Source organism: Rutilus rutilus, assembly GCF_951802725.1.
Source record: "Rutilus rutilus genome assembly, chromosome: 24".
Taxonomy (NCBI): domain Eukaryota; kingdom Metazoa; phylum Chordata; class Actinopteri; order Cypriniformes; family Leuciscidae; genus Rutilus; species Rutilus rutilus.
The window spans coordinates 8863069-8883729 of NC_140228.1; the positions used below are offsets into that span (position 1 = coordinate 8863069).

At 37.3% G+C, this 20661-nt stretch overlaps 1 protein-coding gene across 2 annotated transcripts; it reads right to left on the reverse strand.

The window, feature by feature from the left end:
* Positions 1-1773: 1773 nt before the first annotated feature.
* LOC311284271 (asparagine synthetase [glutamine-hydrolyzing]-like) lies at positions 1774-19881 on the reverse strand. 2 transcript variants are annotated; one of them, XM_084399239.1, is made up of 13 exons: positions 19670-19786; positions 17114-17197; positions 9063-9318; positions 8041-8278; positions 5682-5867; positions 5340-5441; positions 5115-5242; positions 3888-4014; positions 3015-3121; positions 2651-2751; positions 2482-2563; positions 2094-2249; positions 1774-2005 (listed from the first exon to the last, which is right to left on the reverse strand). In XM_084399239.1, exons 3-13 carry the CDS (start codon positions 9309-9311, stop codon positions 1796-1798), a joined length of 1686 nt encoding a protein of 561 aa, XP_084255365.1. In that variant the 5' UTR covers positions 9312-9318; positions 17114-17197; positions 19670-19786; the 3' UTR covers positions 1774-1795. The 2 variants fall into 2 exon arrangements, with proteins under 2 accessions (XP_084255365.1, XP_084255366.1); XM_084399240.1 differs by lacking the exon at positions 17114-17197 and having other exon boundaries at positions 19670-19881.
* Positions 19882-20661: the final 780 nt, after the last annotated feature.

Consider the following 20661-nt stretch of genomic DNA (forward strand, 5'->3'; position numbering starts at 1 on the left):
GCATGTCCTGTCGCTGCTATGAACAAGATTTTGCTCATTTGATATTGTGATTGTAGCTTGATATTAAAAATACTTTTTAAAATTCCCTTTTGCAGCATTGGTCTAATCGTGTTTTTTTCAGTGGGTGCACTCTCTCCACCTACAGGCGAACACAGGAATAGCCTACTCAATCATCGTACCGTTTCACACCACGCATACTGAAATAAGTCAAAGCACACGTCAAGACACACTGAAGCAAAGTTTTATTAATACCATGACCAGATCTTACAAACCGATAACAGCACGCATATCAGGGTCTCAATGGAACTAACACATCTTTGATTATTCAGTGCAGGAGGTGGAAGATGCTTTACGTGACACACACATCCATTTCATTGATGTTATCCCAAATTCATTCTCTACCAGATTACAGGGTTGTTGGTGCAAAAAATAAAACAAACACTAAATCAAATGTTAAAAAGAGCAACACTAACTCTCCATAAGGCTAAATGGTCAATCTTACTTAAACCAGTGCCAGGAACTTTACTTTGAGAGACTCACAATAACAGCCATGCTGCTCTTAGGAATGCATATATCTCCATTCAATGGTCACCAAAACAGTTTGGCTGTCAACAATCATAAATTTCTTCTTTGTGTTTTGCAATAGAAATGCATTCAGGTTTCGAACAACGTAAGGGTTAGTAAATAAATGTACCTTTTCTTTCTTTTTTAGTGTACCATCCCTATAATTTCACTTGTTAAAAGCAGTTTAACTAGCCAACCAATTGCTAATCTGTCAAATAACTAACCCTACACATACAAATACACTCAAAAGGATAGTCCCACTGAAGGAACATAAGTGCTTACCACAAGTCCAAAATGGAAGTAGTTCATGGCCTGTAATACGGCTGTGCAACAATCATCCAAAATAAAGTTACTGCGTATAATTATTTTGTGTATGTATATGTTATAAATACACACGCATGTATATATTTAAGAATTATTTTTTATATATATAAAATATTTATATATAAGGTTATATATAAATATATATACAGTATATACACATGCAAATATTTCTTAAATATATACATGCATGCATATATATATATATATATGTACAAAATTATACACAGTGCACACACATTGTGTAAACTTTTTTTTATTTTGGATGCAATTAATCGCTGCACAGCCCTAAACAAACCAACAACTTTTCCAGCCCAGGGGTGCATTTTCCAAAAGCATCAGTAGTCAACTTTGTTTGCAAGTTGCATTGAGCTCTATTTGTAACAGAAATTGTGACCATAGTTGGCTTTGGGAAATGCACCCCTGATCTTAAAATCGAATGGATCCCCTTCAAGCTTTCTGAATCTTTGTATAAAACTTTTGTTTTAAAGCAGTAACAAAAATAGTATTTATAGGTTTCTATACAATTTTTTATAGTGGTGTCCTTTAACCAACTAGCTATTCCTCGCTTCGGTTCCCAAATCTTTTTAGATTCTGTTTAATAAAATAAAGCTTGAAGAAATCTGAAGAGAAAAAAATAAAATGATACACAATATACACAAATGCACTAAATTTCAGCAAGGCAGCTTGAAGGCCTGATTAGTGGACAAGGCTTAATTTCTGTGAAGACCTGGCCTGCAGTATTACAAATTCAGTTCTCTTTTGAAAAGACTAAACAACCCACCTAACATTTTTTTAATTTAGCTCATTTAACAGAGGAAGGTAGCATCAAATTCTGAACCAGCTCCATAGGCAGATGTGTGTGCTGTAAAGAATGTAATCTTTAGCCAAGGTCTGAAGAATGATGCGATTACTCGTCTTTATCAGGCTTGTAGATGGACAGGGTTCTGGCTGAGGGGTCGGTGGCCTTGATCCAGCGGGGCATCCAGTAATGTGGCGTCCAGTCGCTGCGGCCGGGGTACTTCTTCTCAAAGACCTGCCTTATGTAGAAGCCTTCTTTGGTTTTGGGGGGATTGAAAGGGAACAGCTTATCAGCCTTCTCCAACTGAGAGTCGTTCACCTGAAGGAGAAAAGATAGATTAAAGGATACACACCTTGTACTGTGCACATCCATGACATCATAGTCTGTGTGTGTACATGTGTAGTACCTCAGACTCGATGTGCTCCTGCAGGCTTGCATACCAGGATTTCTTCAAGGATGTCATACCATCACTGAAGGCCTCTTTCCTTCTCCAGAGAATCTCATCTGGGATAAGATTCATCCCTTTAAACGATTCCCTCAGGAGATGCTTCTCCACACCATTCTGCTCCAATCAAACAAGTTATTCAGTCGGATTACAAAAACCACTAATATGATATTTGAAAAACAAAAGCAATACCAATAAATTAAGCATCACTATCATTATTGCTCATATTTGGGGTTTTGGTTTTTGTATTACACTTCAGACCAGGCACCGTAACTGATGTGGGAACAGACACATTTTAGACTGACATGAGGAAGGATAAGTCACTGAATTGTGAGGTGTCAGGACTCACCTTCGGTGCTCTCATCTCTGCAGGCAGAGAGAGGTAGTATGCGGTGAATCTGTGGTCCAGGAAAGGCACTCTCAGCTCCAGTCTAGTGGAAAAGGTTTGACGTCACAAACAGTGGAAATCACCAAGTTACTGTGGGAAGGGAAGAGAAGGAAGGGGTATTTTGTCTTACCCGTGTGCAGCCGTGGTTCTGTCCGCTCTCAGCACATCAAACAGATAAAGCTCTTTCAGCAGACGTACACTCTCCTCAGCGCCCGCTTTAGGGGTCGGCGCCTAATTCAAATCAGGTCACAAATTCAGCAGAATCCAAGTCTGAAGATACAGCTAACAATGCATGACAAGACACTAATGTCTCACATAGTGACCATAGTGAAGTCCCTCTTAAAATGTCTGAATGTCCTTGAATTACATTATAAAACTACACAAATGTTGCTACACCCTACATCTCAGAACCCGTTTTATTTGAGCATTTTTAAGTGTAGCTTTTTTATACATTTGGAGTTGACACATACCTTATGATCATAAATGACATGTACCTTATGAAAGTAGATGTATCCTTGTGTCAGCTCATCAGAACCTTCACCAGAGAAAATCACAACGCTGTCTGTCTTCTCACGGATGTACTTTGATATCAGGTACATCCCTGCATAGAAGAAACAAAAACATCACTGAATACAAATCTTTTTCTGAAAAGCACTGTTGCCACCTAGTGGCTATAAGCTGAGCTAGGAAATTAATATTGAGGAAGCAAATGATGCAAAATAATATTTTTTTTATACACGCATACATACACACACACATACTTTTTTTTTTTTTTGGGTCGGACAGATAATACATCATTCAAAATTTTATTTGTGTGCACTCGCAATAACAATAAAACGTCAAACTTTTGTAAAATAATGAAAACAAACAGGATGCTCTTTCTGCCATCTCGGTCTCAGCTTGTCGAAATAAACCGAACCTCAGTGTATACTTACCTCACAGACATGAGAAATGCATCTACAGAAATCTTGAAATGTCTACTTTTAAATGAACCATTTCAAATGGAAATTGTCTCCTGGCTGTTTTTTATAACACATTCTTAATCGGTGTGCTACGGCAAGCACGAGTGTTGATTACACTATTATATATAGGCAATTAAAGGATCATTATTGATTTATACCATATAAATCATCATTACAGTTTAATTCATGTAACTTCTGGCACTCTAGCGGATAATAAACATCTTGTGGAAGAACATTGTAGTCAGAGCGTAGTCATGGTAGTCTATCTATCTATCTATCTATCTATCTATCTATCTATCTATCTATCTATCTATCTATCTATCTATCTATCTATCTATCTATCATTACTCGCGAGTAGCCCTAGTTCCTTCTACTCCTATAATTAGTCTGAGCTCCTGTACTCACCAACAGAGGCACGCACAGTGGTGATGTCAAAACTCTCCAAGTGAAAGATGACTTCTTCCACCGCGCGGATACCCTCCTCAGGCGTGAAGTTCACCTCATGGTGTTCGCTGCCAATGTAGGCTGCCACCTGCCACACAACACCAGTTAAAACAACGTGATCTGCTACTAAATACTCAAAACCACATATGGCATGTGATATGATTTTTAAACTGGAAGAACAAAATGATCCAAAAAATTATGATCCTCTTTTGCCTCGATAAAAATGAGACTACTGATGTGCAACCGGTTCATATCTGTTTACTGGAAGCATCTCAAAAATGCGTTTTAGACTTTCATGGCCCTTTAAACCATGGAACTTTTATTTTGGTGGTTTTATCCAAACATAAACCATGATGAACAATGAAACAGTGAATTATAACACAGACAGTGACGTTGACCAAAAATTTGAAGAATGGACAAAAAAAATTATGCCTTTAAAATGACGTTGAGATTGTAGTGCACATAAATGTATTAGACATTTTAAATGTTCTTACTCATTTTTCATTGAGACCAATAGCTCTAGAAAGTTATAATGCTGGGTTTTTTTTATATTTCTAAAACTCTGTTTTGATTTGTTAATAATAGTTGATAGTAGTCTCTAATGATACAATACAAACCCTATGAGTTTGTTGTCATAGGGTTATATTTTAAAATACATAATGATGCCCCCTACTCTTTTTTTTTTCTCTGCTCATTAATATTCATTTGTTTGTGTAATGAGCGTCTTGTAGATCTGTGTATTATTGGTTGTTGTTTCTACACTCCCACTTTTCCACAGCTTTACAAACCATTTCTTGAGCTTTTTTTCAAATCTGAGGAGTGAACCATCAGTAATAAAACAGGGGGGTTTGAGTCCACGTTAAAGTACAGGCATAAAGCCATTGCAAAGATTAAAAAGGTAAAAGGTTAATGCTTTTACTCTTAAACTGCACCAGATTGAAAAATGTACACAATTTTCTTCAGAAACTCAATTTTTCCCTGTAGAATCCAAGAACGGTATTAAACCTTCGATATTTTGAAGGTATTTTATCGTGGTTAGAAATTCCACAATCATACAACACTAGCATCTAATGCTTTTAAGTCAACACAAATTGTATAGAAATGCGCTATACTTAGAAAGTGCAACACATGTTCAGGCTATAGAAGCATAAAGTGCATATGACAGGCTGAATGTACAGTGTCACTTACCTTGCGGGCAGCAAGAAGATCTGGGCTGTCATCTGCACCAATGGCAAACGTCTGAATGGGATACTTAAGCTCTTCTTCTTTGGCCAGTTTCACGAGTGTCGCGGCAACCAGACTGGAATCGAGACCACCTGGAAATAAAACCATCATGGATAGGGTGAATGTAATAAAAAAGGCAAAAGTAACAAACCCACTTAAAGCAAATAACAGAAAGAGCAGCACAGGCACCTGAGAGGAGGCAGCCGATTCTTCTGTGAGCCATCAAGCGTTTCTTTACAGCGTTTTCAAACAGGATCCTAATGTTGCTCTTGACCGTCTCCAATTCAAAGCCTGATGACAAGGGAGAAAAAAGTATTTATTTTTAGTTGTCATTGATTGAAAGACGACGTACAGTGCTGCTTGAAAGTTTGTGAACCTTTTAGAATTTTCTATATTTTTTAATAAATATGATCCAAAAACATCAGATACTCAGTTTCAGTGTCACACAAAGCTATCAAATGGCTTCAGAACATGTGAAATAGAAATGCACAAGTAATCTGGACTACTTTTACGTCCCTATATGACATCTACCTGTGCCAAGGCCCTGAAGGCTGTTATAGGAGGCATGTTTAGGTTCCTCTGTGCAGCAGTGGAAGCGCTCCATCTGAACAGACTTGACTTTTCCAGTGAGCTTCAACTCAAACTCCTCAAAGTGTCCTGGGGGGAAGGGGGTGATCTCTGCAGGGGTGGACATGGAGTGTGTGATCTCTGTCAAACCTGTTTGGATTAAATCAAAGTGAAAATGTGATGCTGTAATCATTCGGCAATAAATGTGTGCTCAAAGTATTGCACCAGCAGATATGAATAAAACTAAATGAAAATGTAATTGCATATAAAATAAAAAAATAAAATAAAGAAGTTTGCTGTGCTTCTTTGTAGGGCTGCACAATTTTGCCCAACATTTTTTTTTTTATATCAGTATGACTAAGATTATTAAAATAAAAATATTACAAATGTAATTGTAAAATAAAATAAAAATACTATTTAAGTTTTTTTTTTTTTTCAGTAACTGAAATTACAATGCTAATATTTATGGCTGTCTTAATTTCTTTATTTTCAGACTTTAAACCATTAGGCATTTATTTTGGCAGAAAATGGCAGGGAGACCAACCCTTAAAGGGACACTTCACCCATTTGCATTAAGCTTTGTATTGTTAGAAACCCAGTCATATATTATAATAAATGTGGATTTTTCATCCATTTTTCCCTGAGATGGGAGAAATAAGGATTTAAGTGTTTTACTTCCTGCTTATTATGACGTAAAAATCATCATTTTGCGTCATAATAAGCAGGAAGTCACATTTCATTGAAAAGTGTTGAGACTACAGACACTCGTTCCTCATCTTTCCCAGGGGGCGGGAACCGCTCACGCTACAGGCCTATTACAGATCAGTGGGTGGGACTTGACTTTCTGAAAACTAAAAGCAATATCCTCCATCTTGTTTGGAAGCTAAGCTAACAGGCGCTGTGGAGACAGATGTAAAGTTATGACAATAGCGGAGGAGAGTGCTCAATATGATATAGAGGAAGAGGATTTCAGAAGTCTGATGCTTGAATCAGGTGTTTGTGGCTACCTTTACAAGCATTATAGCGAAGAGCAGCCGAGGCAGAAGACCTGCCTGCCGCGGACGAGGAGCCCGGACTGGCTCGGGTTAGGGCGGACTGGTGGCGCCGGTGATCTCACTATGCAACTACGAACCGCTACGAACACAGAGATAGAGTCCGACTGTGGCAAAGAATTTCAACAATGACAACTTCTCCTGGATGAAATCTCTGAATCAGACGAGGACACGGACGTTTGTGTTGTGAATCAGACGAGGACACGGACGTTTGTGTTGTGAACTATCCTAGTTTCGCACCGCATCTGACTGAACATCCAGGTAACGTTACAATGCAATAATTCACCACTTCGAAAGAAATACAAATGAAGAGTAATTCACTAATGAGTTCGCCAACTAACTAGACATTTTGTGTGAAATTAATTTCAAGCTCTGGTGGTAGCTAGCCTTGTAGACGGAAGAGTTATTTCTCTTAGGCAGATATGCGCTTTCTGGATTAGTGGGAGTGGCTTGCGCAGCTGTGCAATGTGGTGCATTGTGGGAGTTGGTGTCTTTCATACAAATGCGTCCTGAAGTTACTTTCTTTCTTTCCTCGGCCAAGAAGGCACCAAATTCAAAATTAATTTTACATTTCGACTACATATATGACCCACTTTCAATAAAGATCAATGTTCCCATGGGTGAAGTGTCCCTTTAACTGCCACTTTTTGAGAATGGACATGAAAATGCACTATCCAAACTTAAACTGTTGTTATTCAAGAATGCTTTGGAATATAGACCCAAGTTAGTTCTTGTTTTAAAGTCTGAAAGCACTTCAAAACATTAAAGTATGAAAAAGTTATGGAACTTTAAATTGACTGTAAATCAAGAGTACTGTACTAAACATTTTATACAAAATATATATTTTACAAAATAATTTTGACTCAAATTACTTCAAATTTGGAACACAACTTTGTAGACATATGGCTTTGATTTAAAGTTGATATCACAAATTAAAGTTCCTATGAGATTTTGTTCAGGCGATGTACCAAAAATAGCCACCTACGTGTTCTCCTGTAACAATACATTTCTGTTCAAATTTTACTTCTATCACAAATATGGAACCTTGAGGTCTTGTCAAAGATACAGTGAATTGAGAAAGTATTCAGACGCCAGATTTTGAGCTGCAGGCGTGTAAAAGAGCAGTGCCGTGCTTCACTCTGAATCATGCATTCATTTATTAATCTAAAACAGTTTTGCGATTTGATAGTCACACTTATCTGTATCGGGACTATGGTTTTAGTTAAATTAACCAGGAGAGGACAAATATGACTTGGTTTTATTCATTATACCTTTGGCCTCAGAACAGACTGCTAGAAAGCCATCGTCGGTAAGCAGTCTGAACAGTGGTCTTACGCCGTATGTGTCCCTCCCCAAGAAAACCTTTCTGTTAGCAGTGTCCAACAGGATGAATGCGAACACTCCATCTAGCAGAGATGCCATCTTCTCGATTCCAAAGCGATCGTACAGGTGCAGAAGGATCTCTCCATCAACTTTGGTCTGATACTCAAATTCAAAGTGCTCCTTCAGCTATAAGGAAAAAGACAGATCATTAGATGTTAAGTTAAACCATCTACGATCATTCCAACTACGATCACATGACTCAATCACACAAAGGCCTTAAAGAGGTCATGACATGAGAAATCTTTTGACATAAGAGGTCTTTGTATCATTAATACATCCTGCAAGTTCCAAAACTTAAAACATCCTTGTCATCAATAAAAAAGCATTCATATAATCAAGCTGTAAAAACACTTTGTTTGAATCCGAGGTGGCATGTGACGTCACGGGGCACAATCATTTTAATATGACTACCTCTGTACCAAGACAACAACATTGTCCACTGGTGTTCAGTCGATGAGAAGCGAATGGATCTAAAGTAGTTGTATACAAGATTGTGATAAGATTGTGATGCCACGCAGACCTTGTGCTGTTCCTGGCTGTGGATAAACAATCTTTGCATAAGCTGCCGAAGGATCCCGATGTCAGAGAAAAATGTCAGATGTCACTTGCATATGTGACTAAGTAATGAATTTTTAGTTGTTTCAGTTTGTTATTTGCCTAATAAATGACAATAAAATATTTTATTTTATATATAATATATATATATTTTGTTCATACAAAAATATAATTTTATCACAGTGATAATTTCATGTATGTCTCCATTTTAGTATATATATATACACATATATACATATATATATATACACATATACATATATACATATATACACACACACTAAAATGGAGACATACATGAAATTATCACTGTGATAAAATTATATTTTTGTATTAACAACGTTCATCTACTTACCGCGATATGGTTGTAGATCTCACCGTTGTAACACAACCAGAGGTAGGGAAACTTCTTAACACGCAAAGGCTGCATGCCATACAGCTGGTCCACAATAGCAAGGCGGTGAAACCCAAAGCAGCAGTTGGTGAATCCATTGACATTCTCAAAGCGGAAAGCATCTGGACCACGATGCGCAATCTTCATGGCATTGGTGCACTGAGTCGAGAGGCACTCATCACTACCGAACAAGGCCCATATACCACACATTCTGATGCTGGGAAAAACAATGCATAAAAATGTCATTAAAATTAGAAGGGAGCAAAAGTAATAATGTCCTAATGTTTTAACAGACCTACTGGAATGTGACATCAGGTGCATGCCAGTTTGAATTTTTTTCTACACTTCAGATGGCACCAATGCCACATGACTGAGCTGCATGCCATTAAAGTACAGAGAGCATGATTAGATAGCAGCCAGTTGGCTCACTTTGCGCAGAATCTCTTTTCTCTCTTTCTTTTCTTTTTAATCAACAGAACAAAATATACAACAGTATACAAAAGTGTACAGGAAAAAAAGCCAAAATGTAAAGATCATCCATTAATTAATCAAATTCCCTTTTTTTTTTGCTGCTGACGTAATTTGGCAAACTGAATGCAGAAATAAATGTGTGTGTGTGTTGGGTAGTTTCACCTACAGCTATCAAACTCACAATGTTGATGAACATGAAGAGAAGCGTTAGGATAATATGTGTCAAACCTTAATATTGTTTTCAGGTGTTTTTGGGTGTTTCAGGTGTCACTTAACTTGCTTAGAATTAAATGAAACTCAACACAGATCAGCATTAATGATAGTTAGACACTGGCAAAAGCTCAGAAATGGGCGTGGAGGCAGTGCTCTATAGTGCCACCTCTTGAGAAAGGTGGGGGGGTGGTTTTTCCTACTGTCACCAAGCTCAGTACATTTATTGTTCTCATCAAAGCCGGACAACTTTCTAATTTACAGTCATTAGCTACGACCAACTTGATATTAACTAAGATTGTTAAGATTAATTAAGATTTAAGAATTAAGATTGCATTGACCAAACTCCTCCAAACTTTTTACATATGGAGAACAAGTCATTGTGAGTAAACATGCTTAGTTTCATGAATTTATGAAGCTCTGGAGTTTAACAGCAAATTTTTATTTTTTTTAAGACTACCAGATATTTCAGCTGACCGATAAAGGATATAACACTAAAGTTGTCCACTAGATGGATTCATCGGATAAGAATTCCTTTAAGCCTAATCCTCTTTGTGCCCAGTCTCTAGCAGTTAGAATCACAAATCATACAATCACTACATACAATAAATTAATATATACTGTTCTGGTAACAGTTTTATAAAATTATTTTTTACAAATGCTCAGATCATTAATATATATATTTTAAAAAATGCTTGTAGATAAAAGGGTCATGAAAGAATTTTCTGAAGTTTTAACAGAGGTGTGTGTTGAACATAATTGAAGACAATGTTAGCATCTGTTATATATAATTGTAGGAGAAAACTGGTTAATTGAGTTTTTTTCCCACTATTTTCATCTTCCGGGTTGAAAATCTACATCGTGTCCTGCACTATAATACTTCGATGATGCGTCGGTGTCTCAATTATTCATGAGGTTTTTTTATATTTATGAGAAGACACTGTTTCTTAAAGCTCCAGTCCGTAACTTGTTTGGGTTAAAAAAAAATTCCAAAATATTTTTTTTTAGCAAGTACACAAGTCAGTATTCAAAACTATCTGCTTGCCTTAGCTTAATTCAAAACAGTACGCTTGTAATAATGTTTTTAATTCCAGTGGTCCTGGTGGATTTCAGCGGGCAATTCGAGCGTGTCTTTGTGTCATTACGTCACATCTGTACACAAAGAAGAGTCCCGGCTAGTCGGCTATGAGTGTGAGGATGTTGGAGGTGGAGATTTATAGCCTTTTCTCTCAGCACTTGATATAACTAAACTTATCAATTTGATGGCGGATCTATAAAGGTTCAAACGACACTCACCAGTGACAACTGGAGATTCACCCGTTGTAAAATGCAAAAGACTTCGGAGTGGCTACAAAAAAAAAAAGAGACTGCAACCGGCCCATGCGAAAACAAGGATGAATATCGGAAGGGCATTAAATGTAGTCACGCAATGCTGATGTTGTTAACATTAACAATTTGACAAAGTATAATTTGCACGGTTTGACGTGATATGAAAAGCAATCGTTAGATTTAATCAGCGCAATTTACGGCAATGCTTTTTTTCGCTTAGTTGGTCAGAACAAAAGTGGGTGTTATTGTTCAGATGACATTTTGCAGTGAAAATTCTTATGTTGGTCATACTTCCAAAAAGTAGAATCTGTGATTTTGAATGACATTATCCACACCGGCGCGGTGACTGACAGCCGCACATTCTCCTCAAAACATTGGATTCACTTGCGCTGTGCCGTGCCGAGACAACCCACGTAAAGCTGATAATTCCACGAATAACTGCAATTGCAGATTTCGAACAGAGATGGCGACAAAGGAAAAACTACGGACTGCAGCTTTAATTATTGATGACACCACGTGTGCTTTCCAATGACAATGTCAAACTGTGAGAAAAAATAGCTGTGATATATGACAGGTGCTGAGCTCGCCCGTCTCTGGCTCAACACCAGCCAAAGCACAAAAGCTCATTTGAATTTAGATCACCTGATGCTGCACTCAATGTTCTATTCACATCGGTGTGATTGTATGGGTCAAAGGGTTAATCTAATATATAAAGCAGAGCATTCAGCTACTTTAAAAAGGACAAACAGACGTTTGTCAGTGCATTTCATTTGACTTTAACTTTGCCAGCTATAAAAATCTTGCATTTCCACACGTTTTACCCGTTTTTAGTGCGAGTAGGCATGGGCCACTGACAGTTGCTCTCCCTCTCCTGCCTTGCCACATCACACCCACTTCCCTCCCTTCTTCTCACAGCCAAACACACCCATGTAAGCTGCATGTTTCAAAAAGATTGTGAGGTAGACTTGAGCTGAAAGAGCGGGGTTTCATTACCCTTAAAGGTTTTGGTAACAATTTACAATAAGGTATCATTTGTTAACATTAGTTTCAGCCATTCATCGGCAAACTAAAATGCAGGCAACCAAACATAAAAGTTACACCGCGCAATTTAAATGGTCCTCCGTACAATCCGTGCCGGTCAATGTGCCCAGTGCTCAAGCAAACACATTTTTGCGCATGCGAAGGATGATATTTTGTGTGGATATTGGAATAGTATAAAGCCTTGTTTACATAATGAACAATAGTTTCACATACATAGTGAATATGGATTCTTGCCAAATAAAGGAGGTATGAGAGTCAAATTGCGAGTTTCTCTTTAAAGGGATAGTTCACCCAAAAATGAAAATTCTGTCATCATTTACTCACCCTCAAGTTGTTCCAAACCTGTATGAGTTTCTTTGTTCTGCTGAACACAAAGGAAGATATTTGGAAGAATGTTTGTAATCAACAGATCTCAGTCCCCATTGACTTCCATAGTAGGAAAAATATATACTATGGTAGTCAATGGGGACTGAGATCTGTTTGGTTACAAACATTCTTCCAAATATCTTCCTTTGTGTTCAGCAGAACAAAGAAACTCATACAGGTTTGGAACAACTTGAGGGTGAGTAAACAATGATAGAATTTTCATTTTTGGGTGAACTATCCCTTTAAATAAATTCATTTTGGCTTGCTTGTATATGGTTTATAATGAATTCCACTATAGCCTAACTTTTAGTTTAATATATAATTTTAGAGCCCATTTTGACCCCCAAAGACCATGAATGTGACTTTTTACATACCTTAAGAACAGCCCAGTTCATGTAAAAAAAAAAAAGTTACAAAATTGTATGCCACTGAGATGAAGGAAAACTGATGGAAAATTCAGATGGGGTTGACCCCAAACACAGTATTAGGGTTAATGACTTTTCCTAATTCAAATCTCTGACAACTAGATAAACATCAAATTAACATGATGATATGTTTTTAATGTCCTGTGCACATTTTGTAGGATCGATGTTCTTAGATGTCGATTTGACACCAGGCTCGTTTAGCTGTTAAGTTATATTTCATCTTAACATAACTATAGTTATATTAAAATTAGGGCTGTGAAAAGATTAATCGCATCCAAAATAAAAGTTTGTGTTTACATAATGGGTCTCATTCATGAAACTCGAGCAGAACGAATTTTTGTGTAAATCGTGTGTAAAGTTAGCCTGGTAAGCCAGACCTACATCAAGATGTTAGGTCTGGAAACTCACCATAGACACGGCTCAATCCGAGGGGCGGGATAAACGGCTGTCTTTCAAATTCCCTCTGCACGCAATAGGACAGCGCTACAACCAACCAGAGCGTTTTCCCAACAGCTGAGCTAACGTTAGATGATAGATTCAACTTTTGCCATATCTGACAGGCAAAAAAAAGCATTTCTAAACAAACGTGTCGTAAATACTTCACCTTTGGCTTATAGTAGGGCTGCACGATATTGGAAAAAAATTACATTGCGATATTTTTTTTCCCAACGATATATATCGCGATATTGCGAGCCATCAATCCAGGCTAAAGTCAATAATTACCATTCCATGTTATTAATAATTTCACTAATAAGCAAGCTTCATTACAAGTAAAAAAAAAGGCCACTTAATATTTTATTCCAGAAACATATTTCTCTCAGAATTCGGTGAACGTTCTTCACAGGACCTAACGTTCTTCAGGTTCTAGGACCCGAAAAATTATGTTTTCTGTGCTGATTCAGTGACGCGTTCATGTAAACGGCACCTATAACCAGCAAAAGTAATGATTAATAATATGTAAAATATTGCAATGTGACATTTTAATTGTTTATTAATAAACAAGTGTTTTCTGTAAAGATTAAGTTGACAATACTGACTCGCGATCTTCGCAGCAGTGATCGGGAGAAATGCACTTTTCATACAGATTAGGCTATTATTATTTTTTTAATGGTTCTGTTTAAAAGTAGAGATTTCTATTTTATTATTATTATTATTATTAGGTGTGTGAGGCGAGTAGGCTACCTTTCATGCTGAGTTGCGGTTCATGGATGATAGTTTATAATCTCCAGTTCAGGCGCTGGCTGCTATTTAATATTTATTTATTAAATCCAGGAAATTGGATAATGAAATACTGATTAAAATTAAGATACAATTAATACGAAACGAAATTCGTTTTAAAGAAAGGCTTTGTGCTTTCTGTTTGAGGTATCTGTGAAAGTTTTAAAGCAGTCTTTTACTGCCGCTTTCACAACGGTCGCGTCCTTAATAACATTGTTTTTTCCTCATAAATGCGAACACGAAAAATAAACGACTTTAAAAAAAAAAAAACATCCACAACTTTATAACACTCCAGCAAAGTAGCCTACCTCTTTTTGGTCAACATCCTCCTTTTTGTAGACGAAATAGGCTAGTCCCAAATAGCTGACTGAATTTTGACTTTTTTGCGGCGGATCCTCTTCGTAGCGCATTTTTAGCTATAGGATTGCCAGTGAATGTTGGCTGTGAGCGGTGAGCTGCGGCACAGCGAACCAATCACTGTGCAGGCACGCGGAACGCGTATGTCACCCCAGCAAAAAGCCATACAACAATCTCGTGTTTACTGTGTGCTACTAACGTTACCCTTCACATCGCATGTTCCGGCGATGTGACTATCGCTCATTCGCACATCGCGATGTCGATGTTAAAACAGAATATCGTTCAGCCCTAGCTTATAGTCAGAAGTTACGCTGTTTGCGTAGATCACGGAGCACGCAGTGACAACCACGCCCACTACGGTCACATATTATGACGGTCACAGAATCTGGTGTAACACCGGCAAAACTACGAACACATCTTCCTTTTTAAAGAATGACTTAAGTGCCGTTCTTTGCTCTTTTCTCAAAGAAAAACTTAACTCCAAGTCCTCCAGAGTCGCGGCCAAAGCCGATTCGAAAGACTTCTTTGTTTTCAAGCCAGGTAACCGTCACATCTCTGTCGTCATTATGTTAAGCCCGCCCCGCCTACTCTATACGCGTTGTGATTGGCCTGACCCAATTTGGGTTTTTGCAGCTAGGTCTATTGAGAGTGTCTAGACCCACCTGGTTGCAAAATACATTTTGCTGCCGCTAGGGTGCGTCTAGATTTCTAGGCTAGTGTAAAGTGGTTCTGGCGTAAATTTTCGGATTCATTAAAATGTTCGTATTTTCCAAATGTTAGTTGGTACGAAAGAAATCTACACCTGCTCCCAGCCACGCGTAAATAGTGCGTTTAACATCCGAACGTTTTGCTCATTAATAAGGCTGCATTTTAATTCACCTTAATCGGGTACATATTTACACAGCATTTTGAAAAAATAGTATATATATAGTAATTACATACGGTTTTTCTTTTTACTTTAATTACGAGAGCCAGTTATAGCATCTGCAAATGGAACACAAGTCCGCAAGTCTTTTTTAAATATTTTTTTTATTATTTATTTTTATATTCAAGCTGTTTATTCTTTTTTTTTTTTTTACAAGTCCGCAAGTCACAAGTGTTGCAGCCAAGCTTCATGTCGAACCATTTTCTTTTCACTTCTGGGACTGTTCGATTAACAGATGGAACTCCATTAACTGCATCTGTGATATGCTGGCTGCAAAGCATTTTTACCTAAAGCATTTAGGTAAAAGCATTATTATCTAAAAAAAAATCCTTTTTTTTTTAGGACCTGATTCGCCACTATGTAGCCTACGCTTGAAAATAAAATGTGGCGTTTTGAATGAACTTCTGATAATAAAACTTCAATTTCTGCATCTGAGAAATTTCTCTTCTTCATTCGCTTTTGAGAAGACATGTTGAAATCCTTCGTTTGGTGTCATAATATGACGCCCATATATAGTTGTCAGTCGGTTTTAATGGGCGGGATTTATGGTAATTGAGAGAATGAGCGTGCACGCGCGCCCCATTAATGACTGATTGGAATTCATTAACACACACACTTCACTTTCAAATCTGACATTTACGAAGTATTTGTGAATCAGGAGAAGAATTTTCGGGAATTTCTCTTTACGCGCAAATCACTCACATATTTACTCGTATATTTACGAATGTTTCATGAATGAGACCCAATGTGTGTACTGTGTATAATTTTGTATATATAAATACACAAACATGCATTTATTTAAGAAATATTTGCATGTATATACTGTATATATAATTTATATTATACATAAATATAAATATTTTATATATAAATAACACATTTTTCTTAAATGTGTTTGTGTTCACAAGCGTGTGTGTATTTATATATATATATATATATATATATATACACAAAATAATTATACACAGTACACACACATTATGTAAACAAACTTTTATTTTGGATGCGATTAATCTTTTCACAGCCCTAATTAAAAAATGTTTACTAATTAATTGCATTATATCATCCATATATAAAATCACATATAACATACATACAATTTAATTTAATCTTAAATAGGCTATATTTCAACATATACAGTGATATAGTAAGAAAAGCTACATTGTGTTCAGCTGCGAGGTTTCTCTAAATAACACAGATATTCGCACGTGTACAGCTGTCTCATGAGAGGCCTGTAATCTGGGTCTGTATGAAAGGTGTTTAATCTGAGAACTGGTGAGAATGGGACACTTGGCATTGCTCAAGGTTTGGGCGAGAGCGCGTCTGCAAACAGCTGCATGTTTGACAAGAGTGACGAAAGGCTGTAAGGAAAACGTGTGTGGAAAGCCCTTATATGGAGATGGCTTGGGAGTAGTTTATGCAAGTGACTCAAATGACTCAACTCTTGCACAACATGGCGCTCTTTTAGAATCCTTCAAATTCACTAAGATAAGAACGAGGTTAAGAAATTCATGTGCGTACGCACATGTGAATTAGGTGGAGATTTTTCATGAGAATTTCTCCTGTGTGCGTACAAATATGGAATAATCCACAAAATTATTAGTGAATTAAACTTTTTTTTTTAATGAGACTGAGGTCATTATAACATGCTTTATCTTCCAAACACTTACCTCTGCTTTAGGGCTCTGATCTAAGGGGGGGTGGTAATTTATTCACAGAGCTGTTTACGCAGTCAACAAGGAAATATAAAATCCCTGAAACATAAAAATAAAAACAAAATCAAGTTCTAGAAGTTTAAACTGCTAGGGTCCAATTGACCCCAGTGGGGGAAAAAAGTGGGGTAAATCTGAGGGTGATTGGAGGGTTAATGTTTGTAAAGGTTTTATTTACTAGTATTTAGTTTAGGTCATTTATTAATTCATTAATGAATGTAACTGTTTGCAAAAACGAGGCTGAGGGGTGTTTTTGGAGTAAGAGCAATTTCTTTTTCGTGATATTACTTCTTAGCCGGGTTACATTTCTCTTGTGTCGTAAACTACAGGGCGAGGCTTCTAAAATTTGGGGCGTGATATTTAATGACACTTGTTTTCAGCTGCCACATTTATCAACGTACAATCAGTCATATGTGATTGATGAAACACATTTGTACGCTGCCAATCCCATCATGTGAACCCAGTCGCAAGACTATTTCTGTGCTTGGATCTGTATTTGTTTCTACGTTAGATTGGTAAATGGGGCCCTGTGTCATTTGGCTCTTAAGTGAGCACCACTTAGACATGACTGACAGTTGAGTACCTGGAGACAGACACACCAGTAATGCAAGTCTGTCATTTTGCAAATATTATAAAAACACAGCTTTGACAATGAATTTCAGTTCAGTGGTAGTTTAAAATGTTATGTTCAGGAGCAACACTGCAGAAAAAAAATAAAAATAATGAACCCTCTATGGCGTTTCGTCATTTATAAACGATGCAGAGAAAATACAACAATATTCAACCGAAACAAATTGCATTTTAGCATCATCATATGATATCCTTCAGTCAATAAAATAAAAATTTGTCTCATGTGCTTGACATTTGGCAACAAGGACGTGAAAGAGACATGAGCACATGTTAGGTCACATGCTATCAAGGCTCCTTTGTAAGTTCATTTTTAACTAGGAAATTCAATTAAATAAAATTGAACATCCAGATGTGTTTTCCCAAAGTTTCTTGTCATTTTAAATGCACATTTTGTAAATTCAATAACTTAAATACCCAAAAAATATCTGTGTGTTATGCTTAAATGACAGTCCTTTTAGAGGATACATTTTTTCTACATAGCTGCACTATTGTTCATTACTGGCAGTGGCAGGCAGTATAAAAGGCTTTTGAGTGCCAGGCATTTTGGTACATTATTCTATGCCAGTTTGGAACATGTGATCCATCCACAATACTACAACCAGATGTCAGGAAAGATGCCACTGACTACTGGCCTCACTACACTGACAAGCAGGGATGCTTCAAAAATGATGACTAAACAGGTCAAGCTCGAGTTGTGGAAAGCGTGGTGGGCTACACTGAAAAAGAAGAGACTTGTTGATTTTCACTTGTGCCACAATCATTGATTTGGACTTTCAAGAAAGAAACAGTGTTAAAGATTGTTTTAATGTTTTTTGAAACACTAAGACATGGTTTCAATATTTTCCAGCCAGCGAAGCTGCATCTGAACTAGCGTCAAGTTTTTACATTTTCACAAGCGAGGTCGATACGAAATATGGTAGCACAAGATGAAATGGAAAGTCAATAAATCTTTTTAATGTGTTTTATGACAAAACTGAGTCCTGCTGCCCTCTACAGAGTACACAACACAACACAAAGTTTTTTTTCTCTTTTTCTTATGTTCTAAACCAGTGGTTCCCAATTCCAGTCCTCGTGACCCACTGCTCTGCACATTTTGTAGGTCTCTCTTATCTGACACACTCAGTTCATGGAGTCTCTCCTAATGAGCTGATGATCTGGTTTAGGTGTGTTAAATAAATAAGGGAGACATACAAAATGTGCAGAGCAGTGGGTCACGAGGACTGGAATTGGGAACCACTGCTCTAAACAATGTAATGACATTAAAATTTCTAAATTTAAAAACAATTATTTTCTGGGTCTTAGGTTATGCAGCACGAGCATCACTGCCTCAGTTTTCAGCTCCACCCTGATAGGTGACAGTCGATGTCGATTGACGAACACACCTGATGACGAGTCAGGGGTAGAGGAAGTTAACGTTATTTTATTAAAGATTACGACGGCACATGGATTTAAGAAAAACTACTGAGGTGCACGGATACATTATTTATATTAAATACTACAATATTCCATTAAAAAAAATAAGAATTGTCAATTCTGATTTCATGATGACTTTAATATCGTCATCTAAAACGTGGCATCCTCGTGGCTGGCTTGAGCAGGACAACTGTGTTAGTAATATCAGCATATCATTATTAATAGGTAAACTTACATAATTGTTTGACAGATTTATGGTTAATTTATGTTTAAGCTGTTCGTTTATCCCATATGCTCAACATCTCTTGTATACTTTTTGTATACGACAGGAAAGCTGAAAAACTGCTGTGGTTTAGGCTAACATTTGAAGCAATCTGCATTCCAGCCTCCATATAATCAGTTTTTAACATTTTTAAAACACATATAGTGAGATAAATTCGTAATAAATCAATCAGATACAACGTGTACTACCTTTAAAAGATGCTTGATTTGGTGTATCTCGGGATGATGTGTGAGAAAAACCCGTTCTTCGTCAAGGCTCGGCTGATGAAACACATGTGCAGCATTTCTGCATTAGATATTTGTCCTTCGTTCGCTTGCTTGATTGGTCGAATGTGAAGGTCTTGGTCATGTGACTGCAGGGCCGTCGCTAATAGGAGGGCCTACTAAATCCAGTAGCTATCGGTAGCTATGCTATTGCATAGCTATATATTCCCATATTCTTATGAATCACATATATATTACAGTGTCAGCTTTCATGCCTGAGAGTTTAAAGAAAACCACACGCAATTTAGTTTAAGTTTTTCAAACATCTCCTCTTTCTCCCCTATATAAAAATGGTTTAGTCCGATGCAAAAGGCTTGAGGTGTGTTCTTCGGCTACCGACCGGCTTAAGTTGCACGTGAAGGCAAGGCAGACACTTTCTGATACAGTTCAGAAAATATTTCAGAATGCACAGAAACAGTTATGGGTGTACGATATTCTTATAAAATATTTAAGAGATACAGATTTGATTAGAAGGATATAGGATTTTTTTTCCACCTATAATTTAATTGTTCCTTTCGTTTATCGAGGCTTCACACTCCATCCCAGTAGGTGGCGGAAATGCACCTCAAGCTGGTTTGCCAACCACCAAAAAACACAAAAGAAGAAGACACTTTCCGCTTCCCGTAGTGACGCTGTGCCTGCGTCCTAATGTGCATACTATCCATCCTAAATAGTATGTGACATTAGTAATTGTCAATACTATTTAGGGTGGATAGTATGCACATTGGGACGCAAGGATAGACTGTAAAAAAAATAGGTCTGGAATCTGAATTCTTTGTTCGGCTGCGTCTGAAAACGTAGACAGCTGACTTGTTGCCTCGCTGCCCTAAAATGCAATGACTTTGTAGGCAGCGTTTGCAAAGATAACTTACCTCACGAAACTGATTTCGGACTTCTGAGGCAGCGTAACGGTTTAA